Genomic DNA, 24732 nt, shown 5'->3' on the forward strand with positions numbered 1-24732 from the left:
CTTGGGGAGCTAGGTATTCCTTTTTCAGAAAAAGATAAGTGGAATTTTAGAATGCTTTATGACAGAAGAGGAGGAAAACCGTTTAGTTTATGCATTGTAAAGAGCATTACAGTATCTAGCCAGTTCTTTAATGTTTCTGGGGGTTGAATTCCAATTGCTAACATTTTCCTTTCGGCAGTCATTCTATCTCTTTCAGTAGAGCAGTGTACTCTCATCCCATTTCCTATTATCTCTACTTACGTGTGTGTAGATACTGCTTTTTCTTGTAATTGATATAGTCTCTGCATCAATAGATGATTGTGATAAGGCATTCCATATTCTTATGACCGAGTTTTTTGTTTGTTTGAGTAGTAGTTCTAAATATATACTGCATTGTTGTAGCTTCACCCAAGTATTAAAGTTTTTAACTATATACCCAGAGCTTTAGGAAATCAGAAGTCCTTTGATACGTCCCTCTCACTTTGCAAAGGAAAATAAATCCAAGATGTTTTCTGAAACCACAGTCTAAGTTGTGTATAATTTTAATTATTTTTCACCTTTTCTGTAGTTCTAATATTCTTACCATAAGGGGCTGCTGTGAACTGCATGTCATACTCAAATTATATAAGTAACTCGTATGGATAGAGGAATTACATGTTAGTCATCCTCTGAGCGCCAGAACGGAAATGTTCTATTTATTTTTAGTTGCCTTTGGTAGCTGATGGCATCAGTATATTTTGAAAGAAGATGGTGTTGTAGTTTGAGGCTGTGGTGTTCTAGGATGCTGTTATGCTTGTTAAATCTAGGTGTTAAAGACTGACGTTTCATTGAAGTGAGCTTGATCAGGATGGCTTTGGATGAGTGCTAGATTGAAAAGAATCAAAGAAAATTTTAGTAACAATACATTTGGGGACATTTGAGAAGCAAGAAAAACTAGAAGTGGGAATGGCCAGAGCAGTTTAATTTTTGGCAGAGTAAAGACAGCTTTTCTTCTGTCCAGAGTTAGTAGGAACTGCAGATGCTGGAAAATGTGAGATAAGGTGTAGAGCTGGATGGGCACAGCAGGTAGAGCAGGAAGGCTGATGTTTCGGGCCTAGACCCTCCTTCAGACTTTTGTTCTGTCCACTTTTTTTTTGGAGAAGTGACAACAGTACTGAGGTTAATACTGAATGAAGACGAATAGTCAGTCACACATTGTTCCAATATTGCATTAACCCAAAACAAAATTAAGTTAAAAGTAATCAGAGGGAAAATCTTTTTTGGAACTTCATTGAGACCATTGGGTTGTTCTTGCAGTAAGGACCCAATCGAGACCTGCTCGGGTCCTTGCTGACTCCCCAAAGCTCTGTCAATTGATTTAATGAGACAAGTTTCATAGTCAGGCCATAACTTAGTGCACTGTTTGGCCACATTTTAAGCACTTACGTAACTTGATGTGCATTTCGTTACTAAATTCAATGCCTCCAATTTAGTTCCTGAAATAAATTGAATTATTCTTTTGTGTTGGTCATTGAAAAATATGAACCAATTCTAACTATTGAAAATATATATTCCTGTTTTTTAAATGATACTTATCTCAATTTCTCCCGACAGCTCTTGCATTTTGGAGTTTCTATAAAACTAATGGTTAAAATTTGGTTAAAACATTGGGGAACAGAATTAAGTTTACATATGAATAGTATACGGTGTGATTTCAGATCCCTGTATTTTAATTCTGATAATACAGGATGTATCTTCACTACATGTCTCTCTCTTTACAGGCCTGAACCAGGTACCATAATTCAGACATCACGGGCTTGCTTTGTATATTCTGTCTCTATTCTAGATTTGGATCCCAAACCATATGAAAACATTGCACACCAGTACAAACTTGATGGGAAGATAATAAACTTTTACTTGCAGAGCACGAGAGCCAAAAAGGATCTTAATACTCCAAACTTCTACAAGGAAAATGAAGAATGCACACTGTTTTTTCATTCAGTGTGAGTTGTTGTGGGGCCTTGCTATTCTCTAATCTCAAAGAACTGCACTGACTGAGAGGCCACAAGTATAAAGAAGAAGTTTCAAAAATATTTGTCTAGTAAATTTGAACATTGACATGGGCAAAATATTTTAAATTCTGAACATCACTCACTAAACTTGCTCAAGTGGATGACTATTTTTAAAAACATGTCATTCACCAATTTGAAAATAGCACTAAACATTTTTTACTGAAATCCGTTAACCTTTGTCTTGAAACTCCAGATTGTAAATATTAAAGCACAATAATTTTAAAGATACCTGTAGAGTCAGTTGATTGGTGTTTCAAAATACCTGTCTTGGAGAGTAGAAGTTCTTTAAAAGCAACTAAATTTAAAAAAAAACTTACTTACGCAGCACTGAAAAGTGCAAGAGAAACATGATATTCTTTAACAAGATTTTAGCATTTTTATTGCAATATTGAGTTTAAATGAGTGGGGTAAGGCCATGGTCATGCACTTGATTAGAAATTGCTTACTTGCTGGACGTTAGTTCATCACAGGAATTGCTGCTGGGAGTGATATTTATTCTTCCACTGCTTTAGTTTGTGCCACTTGGTGAACATGCCACAGTTAGTGACCCTAACAGTTATAATTTCTTGTTGTATGTTTGATCTAACCACTTGAATGGTGCCATTGAAATTTGGTTTTGTGACCCTCCACTTTGCACAATAGCTTTTCATAAATTGGGTGAAGGATGACAAATGGAAGCAATGTTTCTTTTGGGATGCATAAACATGAAACATTCTTCCCCTAAAGTTGTCATGATGTCTTTACACTAAATAAATTTTCAGGATTATAAACTTCAATGAATACAACTCCAAGGTTTAACTGACTTCTGAATGTCAGGATTAAAATTGAATTGGGAGGAGTTGCTGTGGGATATTGCTTTTAAAAGTACTTTGTGGAGGGATATTTTTACCTTCAGCAAAGAATGTCAGTGCATGGAGTAATTCAGTTTAGAGCAGTAAATGTGCTGACAGTAACTTTCCTAAGGACCACCTAAGGGACAGATGAGTTCTGTAATTCCAGCACTCCAGTAGATGCATTTTTTGATAAACTAAACCACCAGTGATACAATCTGTTGTTTATTTTCAGTGGACTGAAAATCTGACTGTCTTGGCCATGTTACAAGTTGCATTTTCAGAGACAGCTGGACTCTGAAATCACCTCCAGTTAACATTTTCTGAAATATCAGAATTAAAATTAATTTTGAGATTTTTTTCATTCTCAGCTGTAGTAAATAACTGATTTAGTAGTACATGCTCCAAAGCATCACTGTGCACTGAACCAAAACAAAACATCTAGTGAGTGAATGTTTATAAATTTGATGAAGGGAAGTGATAGCAGAGTTAAGGTTCTGAACATGGAGAAAAATTGTGTGTTTTAAATTTTAAGTCAGTATCACATCTTCATAACATGAGAACTGGAGATTATTCAAATAATGGTACAGGTATGCTAAAGGCTTTGGGTGGGGTGGGGAATCATTGAATACAAAAACATTTTTTGTGATTAGCATATTGGGAAATGTGGAGTAAAGGCTCCTTGTCAACTGAGCAGAGTGGAAGTAGCACAATGACTTCAGGAGTGTAATATTGGGGTTGCTATTTTGCCACTTAAATTTACTTTTCATAAAACTATAGAGTCTAAATGGAGAGAGAATGGAATGAGCAAGTTACATGTAAACAGTACAAGTTTTGTTTTAAAAGTTCAGCAAAAAGGTTTGGTGAAACAGTTTAAACAAATGTGTGCTATTTAATTTTCTTTAAATGTTCTTTGATAATTTTAATTGTGTTGTGCCAAACCAATGCAAGATCCAAAATTTTGAAAAAACTATTTGAAAATGAGATTTAAAAAAAATTATAATATGATGAATAGAGGCTATGAATTATATGGTGACAAACTTGTCCTTTTTAGATTGTTTTGTTTAGATCTAGTCAACAAAGCTGTTGTTATTGAATTAAAACATTCTTATTGTTCCCCTACTTTATCTATGTTTTGTGAACAAGCCTACACTCCTGACTGAGACTGTATACAAAAAACAAATTATGGCATGCTTTTCTATTTCTGTGACACAGTCTGTTTGTTAACTCTTGGCTTTCAACTAGACAAGGCAAACTAGTGATGCCATTAAAATAAAACTATTCATAACCCCTTTTCAGTAGACCGTACAGCCCTTTTGCATCTGAAGAGAGCTGCCTCAGCACTTACTTCTTTATCAAGGTGGGTTAGTAGGAATGTGGCTACATACACATTGTATTTTGGATCCAAAGACAGTGAAGATGGAAACTCCAGTTTTCTTTTCATTAAATTCTAACCAGGAATTTCTCATTCTTACCACTTGCCATCACTGTATTTTGGAAAGATTTGCAAATTAGTTGTCTGTCTGGCTATATTTGCAAGTGAGTTGTCTGTCTGGTCCCACACAATCTCAAACTGAAAGCATATGCTTAGCTACCCGGTGGCAAGACCAAAAATCTCTCCAAATGGCCAAGTAAAGCTGAAGCAATGATCTAGGCTAATTTTGTTCAGAAATTGTGTAGGTAACCCGAAGGGAAAATTACCTCCATATTATGGCATGTGCAGATTAAGATGCCTGTTGAAAGTCTGTACTAAATGACCTGTATGGGAAAAAAAAGCTTCTGTTCCTCACTGGCATGGGCACTTAGCTGTTGTATGAACAATACCATGAATGGAAATGCCGAATCTGTTAGGTATAACTATTTTGTCTGTTGGGTTGCATTCCTGTCTATAGTTTTGACGAGATTATTAAGAGGCTGAATTATATATTCTTGACCTGAATTATGGTGGTGATACCTTTTTTAAATTTAGATTTGCACTCCCTAATGCATTCTTAAGTTGAGTATGTAAACACTGTCATAATCAGTAATGTTTTCTGCTTCTGTTAGACTTCTTGCATATTGCTTTTTTACCTTGTAAGAAGCATGTTTTCTTTAGTAAATCATATATCATCTGAGCAAAAGAGTATTCCTCCCTTCAGACATCTCTTTTCCAATCTTTTTACCCACTTCTCACTCTCCAAACTACCAACCCTGTACAAATGCCTTCATATCAGCTCAGAATTAAACTCAGGAGTGGATACGGTTTTTTTTGAATGTCTACAGTTAGCATTGTCCAGTGGAAATAGACCAAAAATAGAAATTTCAGATTTATTTATTTTACCCGCAGCTGAAGACAGGTGTGTCCAGTAGTAGCAACACTTTGTTTCTAGTGCCATAATTTACCTCAAGAGTTCACATTGAATCTGGTCTGTATAGCTCAATTCCTTTGCTGCACTTAATTACCAGAAATCAAAAATAACTACTATTTCTAACTGATCTAAAAAGGACAGGTTCAATACTTTTATGTGGTGCTTCTGGTGTCACTTTATTTCCAGAAATGATTGTCTTATTGCAAAAGTCAATCATTTCTGGAATTAGCAGTCTTTTTTTAAAATTTAAGTTCAAACTAAGGTAAAGATAACAAAAACAGCAGTTGCTGGAAAAGCTGAGCAGGTCTGGCAGCATCTGTGAAGAGAAGTCAGTTAACACTTTGGGTCTAGTGACCCTTCCTCAGAACCAGACCCAAAACGCAAACTGATTTCACAGATGCTGCCACACCTGCTCAGCTTTTCCAGCAACTGCTGTTTTTCTTCCTGATTTACAGCATACACCGTTCTCTCTGTTTTCATATGGTAAAGGTGTGCATTTAAATATGATCCCATTTTCTGATGGCTTAAAATATTGCACTTTTAGCCAAGAACTACTGTAAAGTTAAAAAGCAAGATTTCAGCAGAATGTTTAAATTTAAATCTTTGTATTGTATCTCCAAGATAAAGTAATTGGATCTGTGAATTTGTAATTGTGTAAATCCTTCCTACTTAACTACTACTCAAAAATAGATAATCTACTATGGTTGTCGTACTGAATCCCTTGAGACTAAGTCAAACAAGACATTTATCTAGTGTTGACTACAGCAATTGGAGCTGGTACATTATGAATGATGTGTGATAAAGTTAATGGGTTTTTGAATAACTTATGGTGACTGCTACCGCGATTGAACTTGGGTACTTGAGAATATTATTAAAGGTACAAAAAACAACCAGAACTTGAAAGAACTGGTTTGCAATCACTTTGAACAACAATATTGTGCCCTATGGTGCACAGATAGCCTTATAAAGAGAAAAATTTCAGACAATTCCACCTAGTTTTAGTAATATTATTGAAGTTCAGAGATTTAATTTATTCTTTTGTTTGTCAATAAAGCACTCCCCTCTGTTCATGCTTTACAAATGTAGCAACGTGAGAATTTTAGATTTTGAGTCTTTAGTTCTCTGTGACAATACATTTTTACAAAATAAAACTAGCACTGTTTCTGACGGTTGGCTACTCTTGCCTCACTGTATTTCATGGATTTTGAAAGTTGAAATAGGCTGTGAATTAACTAAAAATGGTTTACATTGAAGAAAGGTAATTTCAACAACTACTGTGGTATCGATGACTTGTCTTGTCTTATGTATAATTGCAATAGAACTTGCCTTGTATTTGTAAATACTTTTTGGCTATTTGTATTTAAATGCTATATTTATTTTTCACTTGACAGTGCCATAGGAGAAATGAAAATGTATTTGTGGCATGTCCTGTTGTACAAAATATTTCAAAATAGTACATGTAAATTAATAAAATTGATTATGACTGTAGTAACAATCAGATTTTATTTACAGAAAATTTATAAAATAATTTCTTAAATGGAAATCACTTTTTTTTTCTTGTAAAACACAGTTTAGACTGACTTTCACATCAGTTTAATTAAGTGGTCTATAGCAGCCTCAATTCCGAACACGCGTATAAGTTTTCTAAAGCTGTTGGGTGCATTGTCCACAACTTTCTTTGTGTCCAAGCCAAGTGCTGTAGGAAAAAGATCAGAATTTGTTTGTTACCCAAACTGTCATATAGTTTGAAGAGAAATATTAAAGAAAAATGTGACATATTTCATTTTAGTACAAGGAGATCCATCACTGGAGTGGTGTAGTTCAAAGGATGATTACAATACTCATTTGAAGACATGAATATGAACCTCATGAACTATTTTAAAAAAAGTATAAAAAGATATTAGTAGCACATGTGCTGATGTGGAAGTTGAATGAATTCCACTAAAAATCAGCTGTGAATCCCACCAACTCAAACTGATACTCTGCCAAAGTTGGAAGGGGGAGGGGAAAAATACATTTACCAGACATCAGAAAAGCCATTCTGTCTGGTCAATTGGGACCTACCCTCCATTCAAAATCAGACTTTAAACATCTGTGTAAGATGGCATGGGAATAGAAAAAAAAGGCACACTATTGTTCCTATCAACTTCCTTCAAAAAAAACACAAGGAAGATGTCAGTGTTCAAAAGTCCCAGAAAGTCATCTGTAATGGATTTTGTCAGTACTGGCAATTCATAGTAACATAGAATCATAAAATCTTTAGTGTGGAAACAGGCCAAACGGCCCAACAAGTCCACACTGCCCCTTGTGAAGACATCCCACCCTAACTCATTCCCCTACCCCTACATTTCCCCATCTAACATAAACATTACTGGACACCATGGGCAATTTGGCATTGCCAATCCACCTAACCTGCACATTTTTGGACTCTGGGAGGTAACCCACATAGACAGTGGAATTGAGCCCAGGTCCGTGGTGGTGTGAGGCAACAGCACGAACAACTGAGCAACCGTACCACCCAAATTCCTTAAATTACAAATATTTTTATAATGGATAACATTTTACTGGCTGCAGGACTGTTTGTTTCTTCTAGCATCATTCTGATAGTTAAACCTGAGGTTTTGGACAGATGACATTTAGTCACAGCTGAATGCGGGTAAAAATATAGTCCAAAAAGCATAGGTTTAAGTCACTTCTTGGCTATTTTTTAATAACGAGCTGACAATTTTTTTTGGTTTCTGTCGTTTTTTACCTCCACCCCACAGATGGAAGGGAAGGAAGAGGTGGGAAATTGTAAAATACTAAATATTCTAAATTTCAGGTCAGAAATCTTACTTAACAATTCATCACTGCTAATTTTATGGAGCTTTCACAGCTAGATACAGTCGCATTTGTAGCATTCAATAATCTGCTTTGGTGGCATGCAGTATTTTAACTTGCATTTGTGTAACACCTTCACTGTAGAACTATATAACCAGTGATCAGTTCATGCTTGGATACCTACCCTCTGCTGGTATTTTTGTCAAGAGATCCAGCACTGGAGCAACAACTCCTTCTTCACTTACAAATATTTTCCAGAAAATCTTCAGCTCAATCCTGTAAGCGAGATATGTCTAACAATTAAAACATGCTTTTGATTTTACAGAACAAAATAAATTGAATGGTAGATTCTTATTACTGGAGATGTCCATAGCATCAGCATGTATAAATGATGCAATATTTGGATATGAAGCTTCCTTAAAAGTCCTTTGGGACTGTTCAAAGTAAAGATTGGTAACTGACAGGGATTTTCTTTAAGTTAAAACTGCATCTATAAGTATATTTATCCATGTCCATGACAGGATTAAACATGGACAGAACTGGTGTATAATTTTGAGAAAGGGAGCTACTCAAAATAATCAACATAAAAGAATCAACAAATGAACTTGGGGCAAAATAAGTAGCTACAACTGAAGTTTCAGATGAAATTTAGAATGGGATTTTGTTTAGTGCTTTTTTTTCTGCTTCCGTTTGAGTTATATATAAGGACTTAAATCAAAAGATGATACATAACTTGTAAGAGGGTAAAAAACACAATGGGCAAACTGCAATGGACAGTGCCTTGGGATGAGGCTGTTGATTTGCTTGCCGAGCTGGCTTGTTTTTGTTCATACATTTCGTCACCATGCTAGGTAACATCGGTGAGGCCTATGATGAACTGATGTTGTTCTGCCGCACTTGGAATTTATACTGTCTAGTTCATAATGGTGAATAGCGTTATTTCTTGTGTTGATCTGTATAGGTTTGTGTATGGGCTTCAATTCTATGTTTGTTGATTGCATTATTGGTGGAGAACCATGTCTCCAGGAATTCCTCTGTTTGGCTGGGGCTACAATAGTTACATTGTCCCAGTTAAACTGATGGCCTTCATTGTCCAAGTGTACTGATATTAAGGAAAGCTTGTTGTGTCGTTTTGCTGCTAGCTGTTATACCTAGCATGGCGATGAATAGTCTGGACAAAAACAAGCTGCTCAGCAAGCAAGCCCACCCATAACCCAAACTACAAATCTTTGCTAAAACTTTAAAGTGCCTTGGGATGATCAGAAGAAAAAGCAAAGATTACATTGAACCTTTTTTTAAATTTTATGGGAGCCTGAAGAATAATTTCTCAAGATAGTCATTATCAATCCAGTACAATTAATAATTTTATTTCTTAAAGCAAACCAGAACTACTTTAAACAATAAAACTGAGTTATTAGGATAAATGCAAATAAATTCAAATAATAAATGCAAGCTACAATAATTAAATATATATGTTAAAATCATCGACAGAGTGCAAATGGTATCACAAGTATCACAAATGTTTAATGTAGTCTCACCCAGGAACTTTGGAGCATTCCAGTACCATATATTCAGAGTTTGATCCCTCTGGAAGTCTGATTATCTTGGGGTACTTGTCCTGGAAAAAGGGAGTTGCACACTGAGGCTGTATTCAACACTTGTCTGCTGTGGCATGTAATTTGAGTTATTCTTGCATAAATGAAGCCGAACTGGATTACTGGTAGTAGTGGGACTAGTTTGATCATCTATGTAATTTAATTGTTTAAGTGGGAGAATGGGCTGATGCTAATACTCTATCGAGTCCAATTTAGTTTTTACTGATATCTAATGCTAAAGTAAGAATTGCTTTTCAAGTAGTAGAACAGTAATCCTCTAGTTGCTTCTGCTTTCAACCTAGATGAAGTTCACAATACCTTTTAATCCTATGAGCAGTTGTTAATATCACAGCTAGGAGATCGAAATTCTCATTACAGTTGAGTGTAAAATCCATAATGTACATGTTTAATGGTCCTCCTAACACAGGCATATCTCATCCTTTTCAGCAGGAAATGAAGCAAGGTAAAGTTCTCGGAGTGAATTCCAAAGAACAGCAACTTTCCATTGTTGGAAAAGAGCAAATAGTAAGAAATGGGGAGTGGAGGGTGTGGAGAGATTTGAAAATTTAAATTGAGGACTAAGAAAGACCGGATGATTGGGTTGCTCTACAGCAGTGTTCACAAGTCAGAGCAACCGTGCCAATTTCTGGTTAACATGTATTAATGAATTGTTCACTTTACAAAAAATTACCATTTAGTGGAATCGGAGCAAATGAAAGGTGCCCAGCTTTAACTCCTGTCATAGCTGCTCTGGGAGAATTAAATCCCCCTTCTGGTAAGATAACAGGAACCACTGCAATCAGATTCAATTCCATCAATTTAACTTGGCTTTGCATAATATAAAAAAAATCATACTTCCCTACATCAGTACATCATCTTAACTGGATATTATCTCACAACTGAGTTTCTACATTGGCTTTCTAATCCTGGCAAAATCTTGGCTTTAGCGCTTTCTCTTTGCACACCTGGTGGATGTGCTGCTGTCTGCTTCACCTTGGGCAGACCAAAGACATCCCATTGCATTGAAACGTGTTTAAAATTCAGATTGGAAATAATCGATATAAGTGGCCAACTGTGGGGAAGCATCATAATTTACTCAGTTTTGAATAATAACTTGAAATATGAACTTTTTTCTCTCTGCAGAGATGCTGTTTGACCCAGCATTCTGTATGTTTCATTACCAGCATCCATCCACAGTACTTTGCTTTTATCAAAAATTACTCATAGTTTAAGGGCTTTTAAAACAATCTTTGAAATTCCCTGTAAAGTTCTTTGCCTTTCCTCCCCTCTCTTTACATGTAAAAGCTACTAATCCAAGGTTTCAATTAGGCCTCATAATTTCTCATTTCCTGGCTCAGCTTCATTCTTCCCCATACATATTAACAAAAGATGTGGGACACTTTTAACAGCTTGCATTTGTAATGTTTTTTGTTTCAAATACGTAAATAAATCTTAGAAGCAGCTGCCCAGGGTTCTTTCCAGTGGTACTATGATTACAGCTCAAACAGTTGGTGTGAGATCATGAGAAACTGGAGCATGAGTTTTGTAGTTCTTTTTGTGAACCAATTTCCATGGACATCAATGATTGACATCTTGTTAACATCTACATGCACAAAGAAATTTGCTCTTATAACTTACCATGTTGAATTCATAAGCCATTTATGGTCACAAATTTTGTGGTAGAGTTCTTTAGCCATTCAGGGCAAAGTGGCTTAATGGCCAATGATTTGTGGGATGAGAGAGACAAAAAGGCGCAAGTGCCAGAATATTTATGAAGCTGTGGTGCAAGTTCTGACCATTGCTTGACTAAGCAGATATATAGATGAATCATTTGTGGCTGGAAAAATACAGCAGGATATTTGAATAAAGACAAAGCAATGATTAGATTATCGAAAGTGTAAAACCTATAACAACAGCTGATGCATCAAGGATATATAAAATACCACATTGCAATACAATAATGCAATAGCATACATGGACTAGATTTACTTAGTTTGTTGAAGATTGACAGCTAGGCAGGTTGAGAAAACAGATTCCAATGCAAATAAAAACTGCAACTAAAACAAAGAAGAAACAAATCAACACATATCAGTACCACAAGTCAAGCCTTATAATAAGGCTTATTTATGGAGTAGTGGTTGTCTGGAAAGAAAAGTTGTGTATTGACAAATCTTGACACATAGTGGCATTCTTACAAAAAAGGAAAATATGCTTGAACTAAAGGGAAGTTCTGAAGTTTACCAATTTTGAGTTTTTTTTAAACCTAACCTTGCTAACACAGCCATTGTCTTACAGTCTACCATTCTGAGAGGTCCGAGACATAATTAGTTTAAATAATTTCTGATATCCCTGCCTAGTCTACGATTTCGCTCATTTGGGGGGGATGATAAAGGTCAAAGGGAAGATTCCATATATATTTACTGTATCAATCAGGAATTCCGTCTTCCTCTACATCAGCATGTCTGAGACTTATCTTCAAGAGCCACTTTATTCCATACTATGCAGCCTAATATAAAATTTCAATTAATGTTCCCCTTTGTATGCAGTCAACATGCAGATTGCCTTCTTTCCCTGAAAATGTTTTCTAAGAAAATATAATCCTTAGCATTTTAATGAAAATTTTGAAAATCCTATTTGTTGTGCCAAAATATAATATAATTTGCCTGAGTTGTGGAAACTAGAACCAAATGTTTCAATGTCATTTTTGCCTAATTTATAAGCAGGCAGTACCGATCACACAGCATCTGGATTTGCAAAGTATTACATCAAACAGATAAAACACTGACAAATTCCAAATTAAATTGTTATATTTTAAGTGATATTGCTTGCCATAAATGTAACCAGCTTATATTTAAGAAGTGAGCATCTAAATGACAAAGATTATTATATGTTAGTTCTAATAAAATTAAACCCAGATGACTTTGGGAGACTGAGGTAAATATAATTAATTGCTGAGCTGAAAAACTGAATTCTCACGCTCAATACCAACATTAAATGTGATCTTAAGAACTCAGTGCAGGAGTAGGCCATCTGGCCCCTCTAGCCTGCCCCACCATTTAATAAGATCATGGCTGATCTTTTTGAGACTCAACTCCACTTACCTGCCCACTCACCATAACCCTTAATTCCTTTACTTTTCAGAAATTTATCTAGCTTTGCCTTAAAAACATTCAGTGAGGTAGCTTCAACTGCTTCACTGGGCAGGGAATTCCACAGATTCACAACCCTTTGGGTGAAGAAGTTCCTCCTGATCTCAGTCCTATATCTGCTTCCCCTTATTTTGAGGCGATGACCTCTTGTCCTAGTTTCACCTGCTAGCGGAAACAGCCTCCCTACATCCACTTCATCTATTCCCTTCATATTCGTATATGTTTCTGTAAGATCTCCCCTCATTCTTCTGAATTCCAATGAGTATAATCCCAGTCTATTCAGTCTCTCCTCATTAACCAAACCTCTCAACTCTGGAATCAACCAAGTGAATCTCCTCTGCACCCCCTCCAATGCTCGTATATCTCTTCTGAAGTAAGGAGACCAAAAACTGCACACAGTACTCCAGGACCCTTTCCAGCTGCAGCATAGCCTCCCTGTTTTTAAACTCCATCCCTCGAGCAATGGCAGACAAAATTCCATTGTTGCCTTTTTAATCACCTGCTATCCTACCTTCAGCAATTCATGCAAAAGGACATCCAAGTCTCTCTGCACAGCAGCATGCTGCAGTTTTTTACCATTTAAAACAGTCCATTTTGCTGTTATTCCTACCAAGGTGGATGACATCACACTTATCAACATTGTACTCCATCTGCCAGATGTTTGCTCACTCACTTAGACTATCTATATCCTTCCGCAGGGTTTCAGTGTCTTCTGCACGCTGTGCTCTAAGACAAGTTCTGACCAAAATTCTTGCCATAAGATCTGCATTTGCAAGCAATTCCTCAATATAAAAGTGTATTCTTTACTTCATGGAAGTTATCTACTAAATGAACAGATTTGATTACCTTACACAAGTTAATAATACTGGCAGATTTCTGTCTTGTGGAGGATGTTTCTGAAATTCATCTGTGATATGTGTTTCAACATTACTCAAATTTATTGATGAAAAACAGTTTGTAGCCTGTCACTTCTATGTATTGCATTTCTAAGTAAAATATTCATTGGTAAATCAACTGCACATTTATCTCTCAAGAAAGTACAGTAATGATGTCACAACTGTTTAGTGCTACAAATTTACCTCTATTTAACAACCAATATAATTTGATTTGATTTACTATTGTCACATGTATCGCGATACATATGGGGAACATGCAGCAGATGATGTTACCCTGTGTCTATTGACTTTGTTTATCTCAGAAGTAATAGTTTCAGGTTTGGAAGGTGCTATTGAAGAAGTTTTGGTGCGTTACCAGGCTACATCTTGTAGATGGTAAACAATACTACCACTGTGCCCCTGTGATGGCAGGAGTGAATGGTTAAGATGGTGGATTGGTTTCCAAATAACAGACTGATTTGTCTAGAAAACGTCAAGCTTCTCGATTCTTGTTGGGAGCTGCATTCATCCAGCTAAATGCTAAGCACTCTATGATGAAAACTGGCGTAGAAGCAGAGCTGTGGTAATAGGGGACTCAATAGTGAGAGGGACTGAAAGGGGTTTCTGCGGCAACAGGCAGGATTTGAGGTTAAAATTTGGCCTGTCGCAAAGGTATTACTACAGTTGTTATGGGGGATTTCAACATGTAGGTAGACTGTGAGAATCAAGATGGTACTGGACCCCAAGAAAGGGAGTTTGTGGAGTGCCTCCAAGATGGATTCTTAGAACAGCCTACCAGGGAGAAGGCAATTCTGGATCTGGTGTTGTGCAATGAACCGGATTTGATCAGGGACCTCAAAGTAAAGGAGCCATTAGGAGGTAGTGACCATAACAAGATAAGTTTTAATCTGCAATTTGAGAGGGAGAATCGGAAGTGTCAGTATTGCAGTTGAACAAAGGGAACTATGGAGCTATGAGGGAGGAGCTGGCCAGAGTTCAATGGTTCAATACCCTCGCAGGGATGGCAGTGGAACAACAATGGCAGGTATTTCTGGATATAATACAGAAGGTGCAGGATCAGTTCATTCCAAAGAGGAAGAAAGATCCTAACGGGAGGCAGTGGCGGCCGTGGCTGACGCGGGAAGTTAAGGACTGTAGAAAGATAAAAAAAGTATAACATAGCAAAGATGAGTGGGAAGCCGGAGGACTGGGAAACTTTTAAAGAGCAACAGAAGATAACTAAAAAGGTAGTACACAGAGGGGGGATAAAAAGAGGTACGAAGGCAAACTAGCCAAAAGTACAAAGGAGGATAATAAAAGCTTTTTTTAGGTACGTGGAAAGAAAAAAGATGGTTAAGACTAAAATTGGGCCCTCGAAGACAGAAATGGGTGAATTTATTATGGGGAACAAGGAAATGGCAGAAGAGCTGAATAGGTACTTTGTGTCTTCCCTAGTGAACAGATCCAATCTCCCAGATGTAATAGTAGCTGAAGGACCGAGAGTAATGGACGAACTGAAGGGAATTTATATTAGGCAGGAATTGGTGTTGGATAGACTGTTAGGTCTGAAGGCTGGTAAGTCCCTGGGACCTGATGGCCTACATTCCAAGGTACTTAAGGAGGTGGCTCCTCAAATCGTGGACGCATTGGTAATTATTTTCCAATGTTCTATAGATTCAGGATCAGTTCCTGTGGATTGGAGGGTGGCTAATGTTATCCCGCTTTTCAAGAAAGGAGGGAGAGAGAAAGCCGAATTATAGACCGGTTAGCCTGACGTCAGTGGTGGGAAAGATGCTGGAGTCAATTATAAAAGATGAAATTACAACTCATTTGGATAGCAGTAACAGGATAGATCAGAGACAGCATGCATTTATGAAGGGGAAATTGTGCTTGACTAATCTTCTGGAATTTTTTTGAGGATGAAGATGGACAAGGGAGAGCCAGTGGATGCAGTGTACCTGGATTTTCAGAAAGCCTTTGATAAAGTCCCGCATAGGAGACTAGTGAGCAAAATTAGGGCACATGGTATTGGAGGCAAAATACTGACTTGGATTGAAAATTAGCTGGCTGACAGGAAGCAAAGAGTAGTGATAAACAGGTCCCTTTTGGAATGGTGACCAGTGGGGTACCACAAGGTTCTGTGTTGGGACTGCAGCTGTTGACAATATACATTAATGATATAGACAAAGGCATTAAAAGTAATATTAGCAAATCTGCTGATGACACAAAGCTGGGTGGCAGTGTGAAATGTGAGGAGGATGTTAGGAGAATACAGGGTGACTTGGACAGGCTAGGTGAGTGGACGGATGCATGGCAGATGCAGTTTAACGTGGATAAATGTGAGGTTATCCACTTTGGTGGCAAGAACAGGAAGGCAGATTACTATCTAAATGGAGTCAAGTTAGGTAAAGGGGAAGTACAACGAGATCTAGGTGTTCCTGTACATCAGTCAATGAAAGCAAGCATGCAGGTACAGCAGGCAGTGAAGAAAGCTAATGGCATGCTAACCTTCATAACAAGAGGAATTGAGTATCAGAACAAAGAGGTCCTTCTGCAGCTGTACAGGGCCCTGGGGAGACCGCACCTGGAGTATTGTGTGCAGTTTTAGTCTCCAGACTTGAGGAAGGACATTCTTCCTATTGAGGGAGTACAGCATAGGTTCATGAGGTTAATTCCTGGAATGGCAGGACTATCGTATGTTGAAAGATTGGAGCGACTAGGCTTGTATACACTTGAGTTTAGAAGGATGAGAGGGGATCTGATTGAGATGTATAAGATTATTAGGGGATTGGACACTCTGGAGGCAGGAAGCATGTTTCCGCTGATGGGTGAGTCCAGAACCAGAGGACACAGTTTAAAAATAAGGAGTAGGCCATTTAGAACAGAGTTGAGGAAAAACTTCTTCACCCAGAGAGTGGTGGATATATGGAATGCTCTGTCCCAGAAGGCAGTGGAGGCCAAGTCTCTGGATGCTTTCAAGAAAGAGATGGATACAGCTCTTAAAGATAGTGGAATCAAGGGTTATGGGGATGAGGCAGGAACAGGATACTGATTGTGGATGATCAGCCACGATCATAATGAATGGCCTACTCCTGCACCTATTATCTATTATCACATTCCCAACTTATGTCATTCCAACTGACAGACAGGCTTTGGGAATCAGGTTGTGAGATGCTCCCCATAAAATATCCAAGCTCTTGTAGCCCTGTATTTATCTGGTTAATCTTATAGTCAATGTTGACCCTCCAAGATTTGATTGTGGGGATTTCAGCAATGGTAGTATTGTGAAATATAAAGGGGAGATGTTGGTACCTGTTAACCATTTCTCTGAACTAACTTCAGTACTTACACTGATTTATTTAGGTTTGCTCATAGCAAGTATAGAGCCTGCTGAGAAGTGCACTAAGAAAGGAGTTGAGTAACAAAGGCAGTTAAGGAACGATGGCATATGTTTAAGAAAACAACTTATGACTCACAATAAGGCACAAGCCACACAATAAGCCATGGGAGGCGATGGTCTATCAGTACTATCACTGGACATTTAATCGAGAGACCCCAGTAATGTTCTGGGGACCTGGGTTTGACTCCTACCACAGCAAATGGTGAAATTTAGTAGAGTAAATAAATTAACTAAATCTAAGGAAGGAAACTGATGTCCTTATCTGGTCTGGCCTCCACGCAATTCCAGAGCCACAGCAATGTGGTTGACTCTTAACAGCCCTCTGGGTGATTAAGGTCAATAAATGCGGGTCTGGTCAGTAATCTCCTCATCTCATCAGAAGAAAAAAAATTCTTAATGGAGTTTAGAAGAATGAGAGGTGACCTTATTAGAAGAATACAAGATTCTTGGAGGACTTGATAGGGTGGATGAGGATGGGTTGTCTCTACATTTTAGAAGGGCCTAGGACCAGTAGGCATTATCTCAGAGTAAGGGACCACACATTTAAGACAGAAATGAGAATTTCTTCTCTCCGACCATAGTTATTCTGTGGAATTCTTTACAATTCTAGACAATTAGCTTTCCAAACTAGAATTTAGTTTCCCACATCCAGGTTCATAGGTTGATTTATTAGTATTCATTGTGATATTTTACTGGTACACAAACAAAAGTGTCATAGGGAATTCCTCAATTACTGAGGGAATGAATCAAAAAGCAAGGTTCTGTTTTTCTAAATGCAGCATAGTATTAAAGGATTAATGTTTTCTTTAGCATGAAATGCTGAAGCACGTTTTACTTTGTGTTTTTAACTTTGGAAGATGTTAATATCTGGCCAGACATCTCTTGAATTTTTTAAAAATTACTGATACATTTTCTCAATATATTTTAGACCTTTTAGCTAGATATCCATCCCCACTTCTGTCAGCAACCTGGGAGACAAGCGATCTGGATCAGATGACATTGATTCTAAGCATACATAGCCTTTTGAGTATGTTTTGCCTATCAATTTTCACCCGTTCATGGCCTTTACTATCTTGGCTTCTACCAATATTTTGTCAATGCCATATGCTTCAAAACATACATCACCTTTCTTACACAGAATATGATCCACCCTGCTTCTTATTACCTACTTAGTATTTACATGTTTTTTGGAAGATTTTTAGGTTACCTTTTATGTTAACTGCCATTCCATTTCCCTATTCTCTCTACCTGTCTTCATTTTCCTCTTCTCCTCTGAATTTATTGTATTGGCCTGGTTCTTAGTTGAAGGATTCACCAGATATCATCTTTTTGCTTCATAATTTTCTCTATGGGAGTTGATCATTATATGCTATGGAATAATGGTAATAGCATGGATTTGTCTCCCATTCCTGAGGTAAACTTAGGCTCTGCCTCTATGCCCTGCCCTGAGAGTGAAAGGGAATGGCAAACCACTACTGGCTGACAACAACAGCCAAAAACAAAAGGGCTCACGATGAAGCATCAATTGATGGAGAGGTTGGACACATCGTCAGTCAGAGCACACATGACTATTCTCCATCTCCCTCTTGATCCAAGGAAGTTTTACTGGAACATATCTAGGTTGTACCTGAAACATCTCTTCCTTTAAAGGGGAAGAGATTATTCTGTTACAGTTTTTCCTGTCAAAACTTGACTATACTTTATCCTGGCCAGATACCCAAATATCCCATTAAATTTAGCCCTTTATAAATTTAGAAGTTCAAATTTAGATTTGTTATTTTTCTTTCTCATTACTAATATAAACCACTTGATGTGCTGATTACACTTGCCATGTCTTTTTCAACAGATATTTAGCCTACATGGTCTACCTCATTCTCCGCTACCTTGTTCAGCAATGCCTATTTCCTAACAGGACCAAGAACATTCTGGTTAAGTAAGGCTGATGAAGGGTCTAGGCCTGAAATGTCAGCTTTTGTGCTCCTAAGATGCCGCTTGGCCTGCTGTGTTCATTCAACTCCACACTTTGATATCTTGGTTAAGGAAGGCTGTTTGAAAACATTTCAGAAGTTCCCTTTCATCCTTCTGCTTTACTTTAGACCATAAGACCATAAGACATAGGAGTGGAAGTAAGGCCATTCGGCCCATCAAGTCCACCCCACCATTTAAATCATGGCTGATGGGCATTTCAACACCACTTCCTTGCACTGTCCCCGTAGCCCTTGGTTCCTTTTGAGATCAAGAATTTGTCGATCGCTGCCTTGAAGGCATCCAACGTCCTGGCCTCCACTGCACTCCATGGCAATGAATTCCACAAGCCCACCGCTCTCTGGCTGAAGAAATGTTGTCTCATTTCAGTTTTAAATTTACCCCCTCTAATTTTAAGGCTGTGCCCACAGGTCCTAGTTTCCCCGCCTAATGGAAACAACTTCCTAGCGTCCACCCCTTCTAGACCATACATTATCTTGTAAGTGTCTATTAGATCTCCCCTCAACCTTCTAACCTCTAATGAGTACAATCCCACGATCCTTAGCCGTTCATCAGGAAAATACGCTAAACCTACCATTCCAGGGATCATCCGTGTGAATCTCCGCTGGATATGCTCCAGGGCTAGTATGTCCTTCCTGAGGTGTGGGGCCCAAAATTGGACACAGTATTTGGACATGCACATGGACAGCAGTGAATTAAGGGGAATGTAGGTTAGGTTATTTTATTTTTGGATTAGGATTATTCCACGGCACAACATCATGGGCCAAAGGGCCTGTACTGTGCTGTACTTTTCTATGTTCTATATTCTAAATGGTGCCTAACTAGAGCCTTATAAAGCCTCAGAAGCACATCGCTGCTTTTATATTCCAACCCTCTTGAGATAAGTGACAACATTACATTTGCTTTCTTAATTACGGACTCTACCTGCAAGTTAACCTTTAGAGAATCCTGGACCAACACTCCCAGATCCCTTTGCACTTCTGACTTGCAAATTTTCTCACCGTTTAGAAAATAGTCCATGCCTGTATTCTTTTTTCCAAAGTGCAAAACCTCACATTTACTCACATTGAATTTCATCAGCCATTTCCTAGACCACTCTCCTAAACTGTCCAAATCTTTCTGCAGCTTCCCCACCTCCTCAGTACTACCTGCCTGTTCACCTATCTTTGTATCATCGGCAAACTTCGCCAGAATGCCCCCAGTCCCTTTAATGCTTTAATATTTATTTATTTATTCAGAGAACTACAGTCCCCAATATTGCTGCTGTATATTTCTAGCACATCTCTATGACTTCCCTCCAGATTTGTGTCTCCTTTTCTTCATTATTTGGAGGTCTATTGAATATTTCTAGGTGTGTGCTTATCCACCTTGTGCTTCTCAACGCTGACCCAAATGGATTATTTGCCCTCAAGAGACATTCTCTTTTTACAATTACAATGCCTTTGCTCTTTATTAGTGCCACCCCAATTTCTTTTCTTCTTTCCTTGACTTTTCTGAACACTTTATACCTCATTATTTTTAAGCTGCATTTCTATTATTGATCCATTCCCAATGAAACTACTTGAATTTGTAGTTCACCAATCTCATTCACACATATGAATTCTGAACCTGTCCTTGCATTCATTCTTACACTTCTTGGTAATCTTGAATGTGGTAGGACTTCCTTTTCCATTACTGTCCAACACTCATGCCTTTGTGCACAATGTTCCTCTTTTATAATTCTTTTTCACGGTGCCTAAGCCCGTACCAATTTAGACGAAATTCTCCCCAACCACTTGGGTGAACTGTTATTGCTTCCAATCCTGTGGCGGTGCAGCCCATACATTATTGCTGGTCTCAGGTGCCCAGGAATATGTTAGCTGTCCCTCTTGTATCACACTTCGTCACGCACTGATTCTCTTGATCAGCCTATTTCAGTTCCCATTGGCATGAGGCACAAGGAGTAATCCAGACATTACTACCTTTGATCGTATACTTTTTAAACTTCCTCCTGAAGTTCTAAAAGTCTGACTGCACAACCTCAATATTTGTTCTCTCAATACCAGCGTGTGCCACAACTGGCATCCCCTGCAGAATATTCTGTGCCCCCTCTGCAAAGACCTATGCTCAGGCACAGGGAGGCAACACACTATGTAGGATTAATCAAGATGGTTACAGAAACATCTGTCCATCTCTTTAGCCATGGTTTTTCCTAAAAAGATTGTATTATCACATTTTGTCGTCACCACCCTTTGTGGTAATGCTTTGCCCATTAGTACTATGATCTGGATTACATTCCTTCAAGATGAGTTCACTCTTTGCTACCTCCAATGATGAGTATCAGCCTAAGAATGGAAGTACCTTGATATCTCCAGCACTTCCCGCTCTTTCATATGGTCACCCATCTTCTATCCAGAATTGTCTCTGCCTGGAGAGTGGCCACCTCCTCGATTGTATGATCTTGGAAACTCTCAACTGCTGTGGTGGTTTGCAGGACTCTTCAAGTTTGGAAACACAGCTGTTTGTTCCCTCCTAGATAATAAAATGTGAGGCTGGATGAACACAGCAGGCCAAGCAGCATCTCAGGAGCACAAAAGCTGACGTTTCGGGCCTAGACCCTTCATCAGAGCTTTGTTTGTTCCCTCCTCATTGCTTTCATGGTCCTTCCACATGATAGGTATTAAGGACTGGCAATTGCCATTACCTATCTCTTTGATCAGGCTTTTAGCCACACAGCTTTTCATTTCTTGACTCAGCACTGGCTTGCTGTATGTGAAGAACAGCTGGAACTAATGTTCCCACTAAGCTGCACGTATGCATGGCTGCTCCAAAAAAAATTAAAGTCACTATACACTGAAAAATCTAGGCGTATGAGGCAACTGTATTATAAAGGTCAGATTGATTTTGTTTTTTTTAAAACTTAAAGACGCTATGTAAATAAAAGTTGTTGCTGTTTAAAATATTTTTGAGTGAAATTTTCAAACCTAGGCTTCAATAGGGTTGAAACTAGTTGAGTCAATGCAAAATGGGCAAAAACAAATTATGGAAAGGAAAACTGAGCAAGTTCTAAAGCAGGCTGCTTAATTAGTACTCATTTGCTTAGTGTGACTGCACAGAACTGCTTTCATTGCCAACCATAAGACTTTAAAAAGGTATATCAATTACTCTATTTTCATATTCAAGATGGAACATTTTCCTTTTGGTTTATTCAAACAGTCCAACTAAATCCAGAAACTGCCCAACCAAGGCACATTATTTTCACTGATTCATATGGCTCAAATGTACCCTTTCAACTGGGAATCAATCACCAAAATGGAGCTAGAAAGATTCTTCTGATTCGAAATTAGTCAGCTTTTATTTTGCTTTAAATTGCCAAATTAGATCAAGGCATATTTCACAACTCAACTCTGCTAATTTCAGGTAATTGGTTTTATATCTGAAAAGGAAAACTTGGTTGACTTGTTTTTAACTGAACTAAATAAGAAAACATCAAATTTACTGGAATTTTTTTAGTTTTTAACCACATAAGGGAGTATTTTAAAAACAGAAATTGCTGGAGAAACTCAGCAGGGCTAGCAGAATCTGTGGAGAAAGGGACTGTTCTGATTTATGTGATTACCATCCTACACCTATTACTTAAGCACTCTTTGATTAAAGGTGAGTAACATTGTTTAACACAGGGAGCGGCATGTTTACTAGCTCTGTCCCAGATGTTCAATGCCTAATAATTAAGCAATAATTGCATTCTTGTACTTCCCGCAAGCTTACTTAGACATTGTCGCTACATTTGTTTTTCCTTAGTAGAAACTTTAAAGTTACTTAGGCAATCCTCACTTTAAAAATATGCAGACCATCAGCTTTTAACATTTGTCAGTGCTGAAAATCTTCAGATGTTTAGCTCATTCTTGGTTTTCATTAGGCTAAAGATAACAAAGACTGCAAGAAGAACTTGGCTTCACAAAAGAACTAAAGAGTTGTGGTAATGTATTTCTTTAGTGTCTAAAATGCTTTATTTCTCTCTATAAACTGCCTTTTGTTCAGTATTCCCTAACTCCTTGATAGTATCAAGTTTCAGGAAGTGTGAGTTAGTGCAACAATTTCCCCACTTCTTTTGTTTTACACTATGGTCCAAATTCAGTACTTGCAAAAAGAAATTTATAACTAAAGCAATTAAGATTCTACTACAAGAACTGTGGCTTTTGTTTGATTTCCCTGAAGTTTCACATTGTTCCATTTCATTTTTTTCTGCTGGAGCAGGATTACAAACATGAATTTATATAAATTCAATTTTTTTTTACATTTTCTAAAAGGCTTTTCCCCAAGCCACCATAAAATCATGGCAGCTGACAATTAAATATGCTTTATATTAGCTCTGCTGTATAATGTAGCACAATTACGTACCTTATCAGAATAAAAAAATGTGGCCAATGTTTACAATAGCTGTTACATTTTTAGGAGTTTCCCAGCTGAGCCTTGCTATCCCAGGGACCACTGAATCATAACTTTCCATCCTCCAAGCAAGCTTTTTGTTTCTTCAGGAAGCCTGTCTTTGATTCTTTATTACAACCAACGCTCGTTTACCCTAGGGACCCAGGCTGTTACATACTCAGGGAATAAGCCAGACTATTCCGAAAAAAACACATTCTTTCAAATACACTCCAAGAGAGTGTACAAAGAATGTGCCTGTCTGGTGGGAGGGGGAACTGGTAAGTTCATTCCTTTTTTAAATTTTTTTTGCAATGGTTGTTTTAAACATTAATGTTTAAGTCAATAATTGCAAACTGCAAGTAGTTATTCAGTTACTAATAGGAGCACCATCTGGAAAGAGAAGGACAACTCAGCTGAATTATAGCGCCAGACATTTTCTTCCAGAAACTAAACAATACCTTTTCCTACCATTTAAAATGGCTAAACTGGGAATATCTGTTGGTTGCAGTAGAAGGTGCTGAAGGGCAGAATGGTCGTGGATTACAGGCCCAGGGAGTCTGGAATATTTTATTTCCCTGTCTGGACAAAAGGCTATTGTGTAGGAGCTTCTTGATAATGCGTAACAGGATTCAGGAAAAATCTCAGTAGCCAGATTAACCAACCAACCCACTGCAGCGGTTAAGAAGGATCAACCTCTCTGTGACAATCCAGAGTTACAGAGAACAAAATCAGTGTGGAAATTCTGGATCTCTGCAACAAGCTGTTGAACTGGTTCCAGTCATCATTGTGGGAGGAGAAAATGAACCTCTTATACTCAGGCACGACACAATTTTGGACTATGATTGTCAAAATGACTTCTGAAAAGTCAATGTTTCCATGGGAATTGGGCCAGTCAGTCAAATAAATACATTTGTTAGTGACTCTTAATTAGGAATATTGACAACAATGGACAGCAGCATTTTGTTCCTGATTGCTAAGAATTAGTTTGTCCTGGATGTGGGAAGGAAGATAAATGAAGGCCCTGCATACTAGTGGTCATGTCAGTTTTGTTCTCTGGTCCATATGTTCAGTGAATAGATTGCCAAGGTAAATAGGAAGGCAACGTACGCTGTTTGGGGTGGTGTCACATCCCCGTGGGCATGTCCAACAAGTATCAAGTTGGGTGCTCCAGGATCAAAAGATCAGTACTGTCCCTTGTCATTGCACAGACTGTCATCCAAAGTGGTCAGACATGGACAATTGACCAGGCACATTTAATATGTTCCATTTGTCCTTTTTACACATCATAGTGT

The 24732-nt window shown here is 37.9% G+C and overlaps 3 protein-coding genes across 7 annotated transcripts in view; 2 read left to right on the plus strand and 1 right to left on the minus strand.

The window, feature by feature from the left end:
* ippk (inositol 1,3,4,5,6-pentakisphosphate 2-kinase) overlaps positions 1-6675 on the plus strand; it is an 89895-nt gene extending 83220 nt beyond the window's left edge. Inside the window, exon 13 of the mRNA XM_048547706.2 lies at positions 1740-6675. Within this exon, the coding sequence (XP_048403663.1) occupies positions 1740-1965 (226 nt within the window). The 3' untranslated portion in view covers positions 1966-6675. The remainder of the gene's footprint in view (positions 1-1739) is intronic.
* Positions 5571-24732, minus strand: part of cenpp (centromere protein P) — a 307375-nt gene continuing 288213 nt past the window's right edge. Inside the window, exons 7-9 of the mRNA XM_048547325.2 lie at positions 9567-9646; positions 8213-8304; positions 5571-6904 (exon numbers count right to left, since the gene is read on the minus strand). Coding sequence (XP_048403282.1) covers positions 6792-6904; positions 8213-8304; positions 9567-9646 — 285 coding nt within the window. The 3' untranslated portion in view covers positions 5571-6791. The remainder of the gene's footprint in view (positions 6905-8212; positions 8305-9566; positions 9647-24732) is intronic.
* The window catches only part of ecm2 (extracellular matrix protein 2, female organ and adipocyte specific), a 53353-nt gene continuing 50437 nt past the window's right edge, over positions 21817-24732 (plus strand). For 2 of the 5 annotated variants that reach the window (XM_048547320.2, XM_048547319.2), the window contains exon 1: positions 23592-23718. The gene's annotated coding sequence lies outside the window, so the exon portion shown is untranslated. Of the gene's footprint in view, positions 21905-22931; positions 22992-23591; positions 23719-24732 lie in introns of those variants that run through there. The other 3 variants (XM_048547318.2, XM_059649822.1, XM_048547317.2) reach the window with 3 other exon arrangements.

This window comes from Stegostoma tigrinum, chromosome 11 (assembly GCF_030684315.1).
Source record: "Stegostoma tigrinum isolate sSteTig4 chromosome 11, sSteTig4.hap1, whole genome shotgun sequence".
Taxonomy (NCBI): Eukaryota; Metazoa; Chordata; class Chondrichthyes; order Orectolobiformes; family Stegostomatidae; genus Stegostoma; species Stegostoma tigrinum.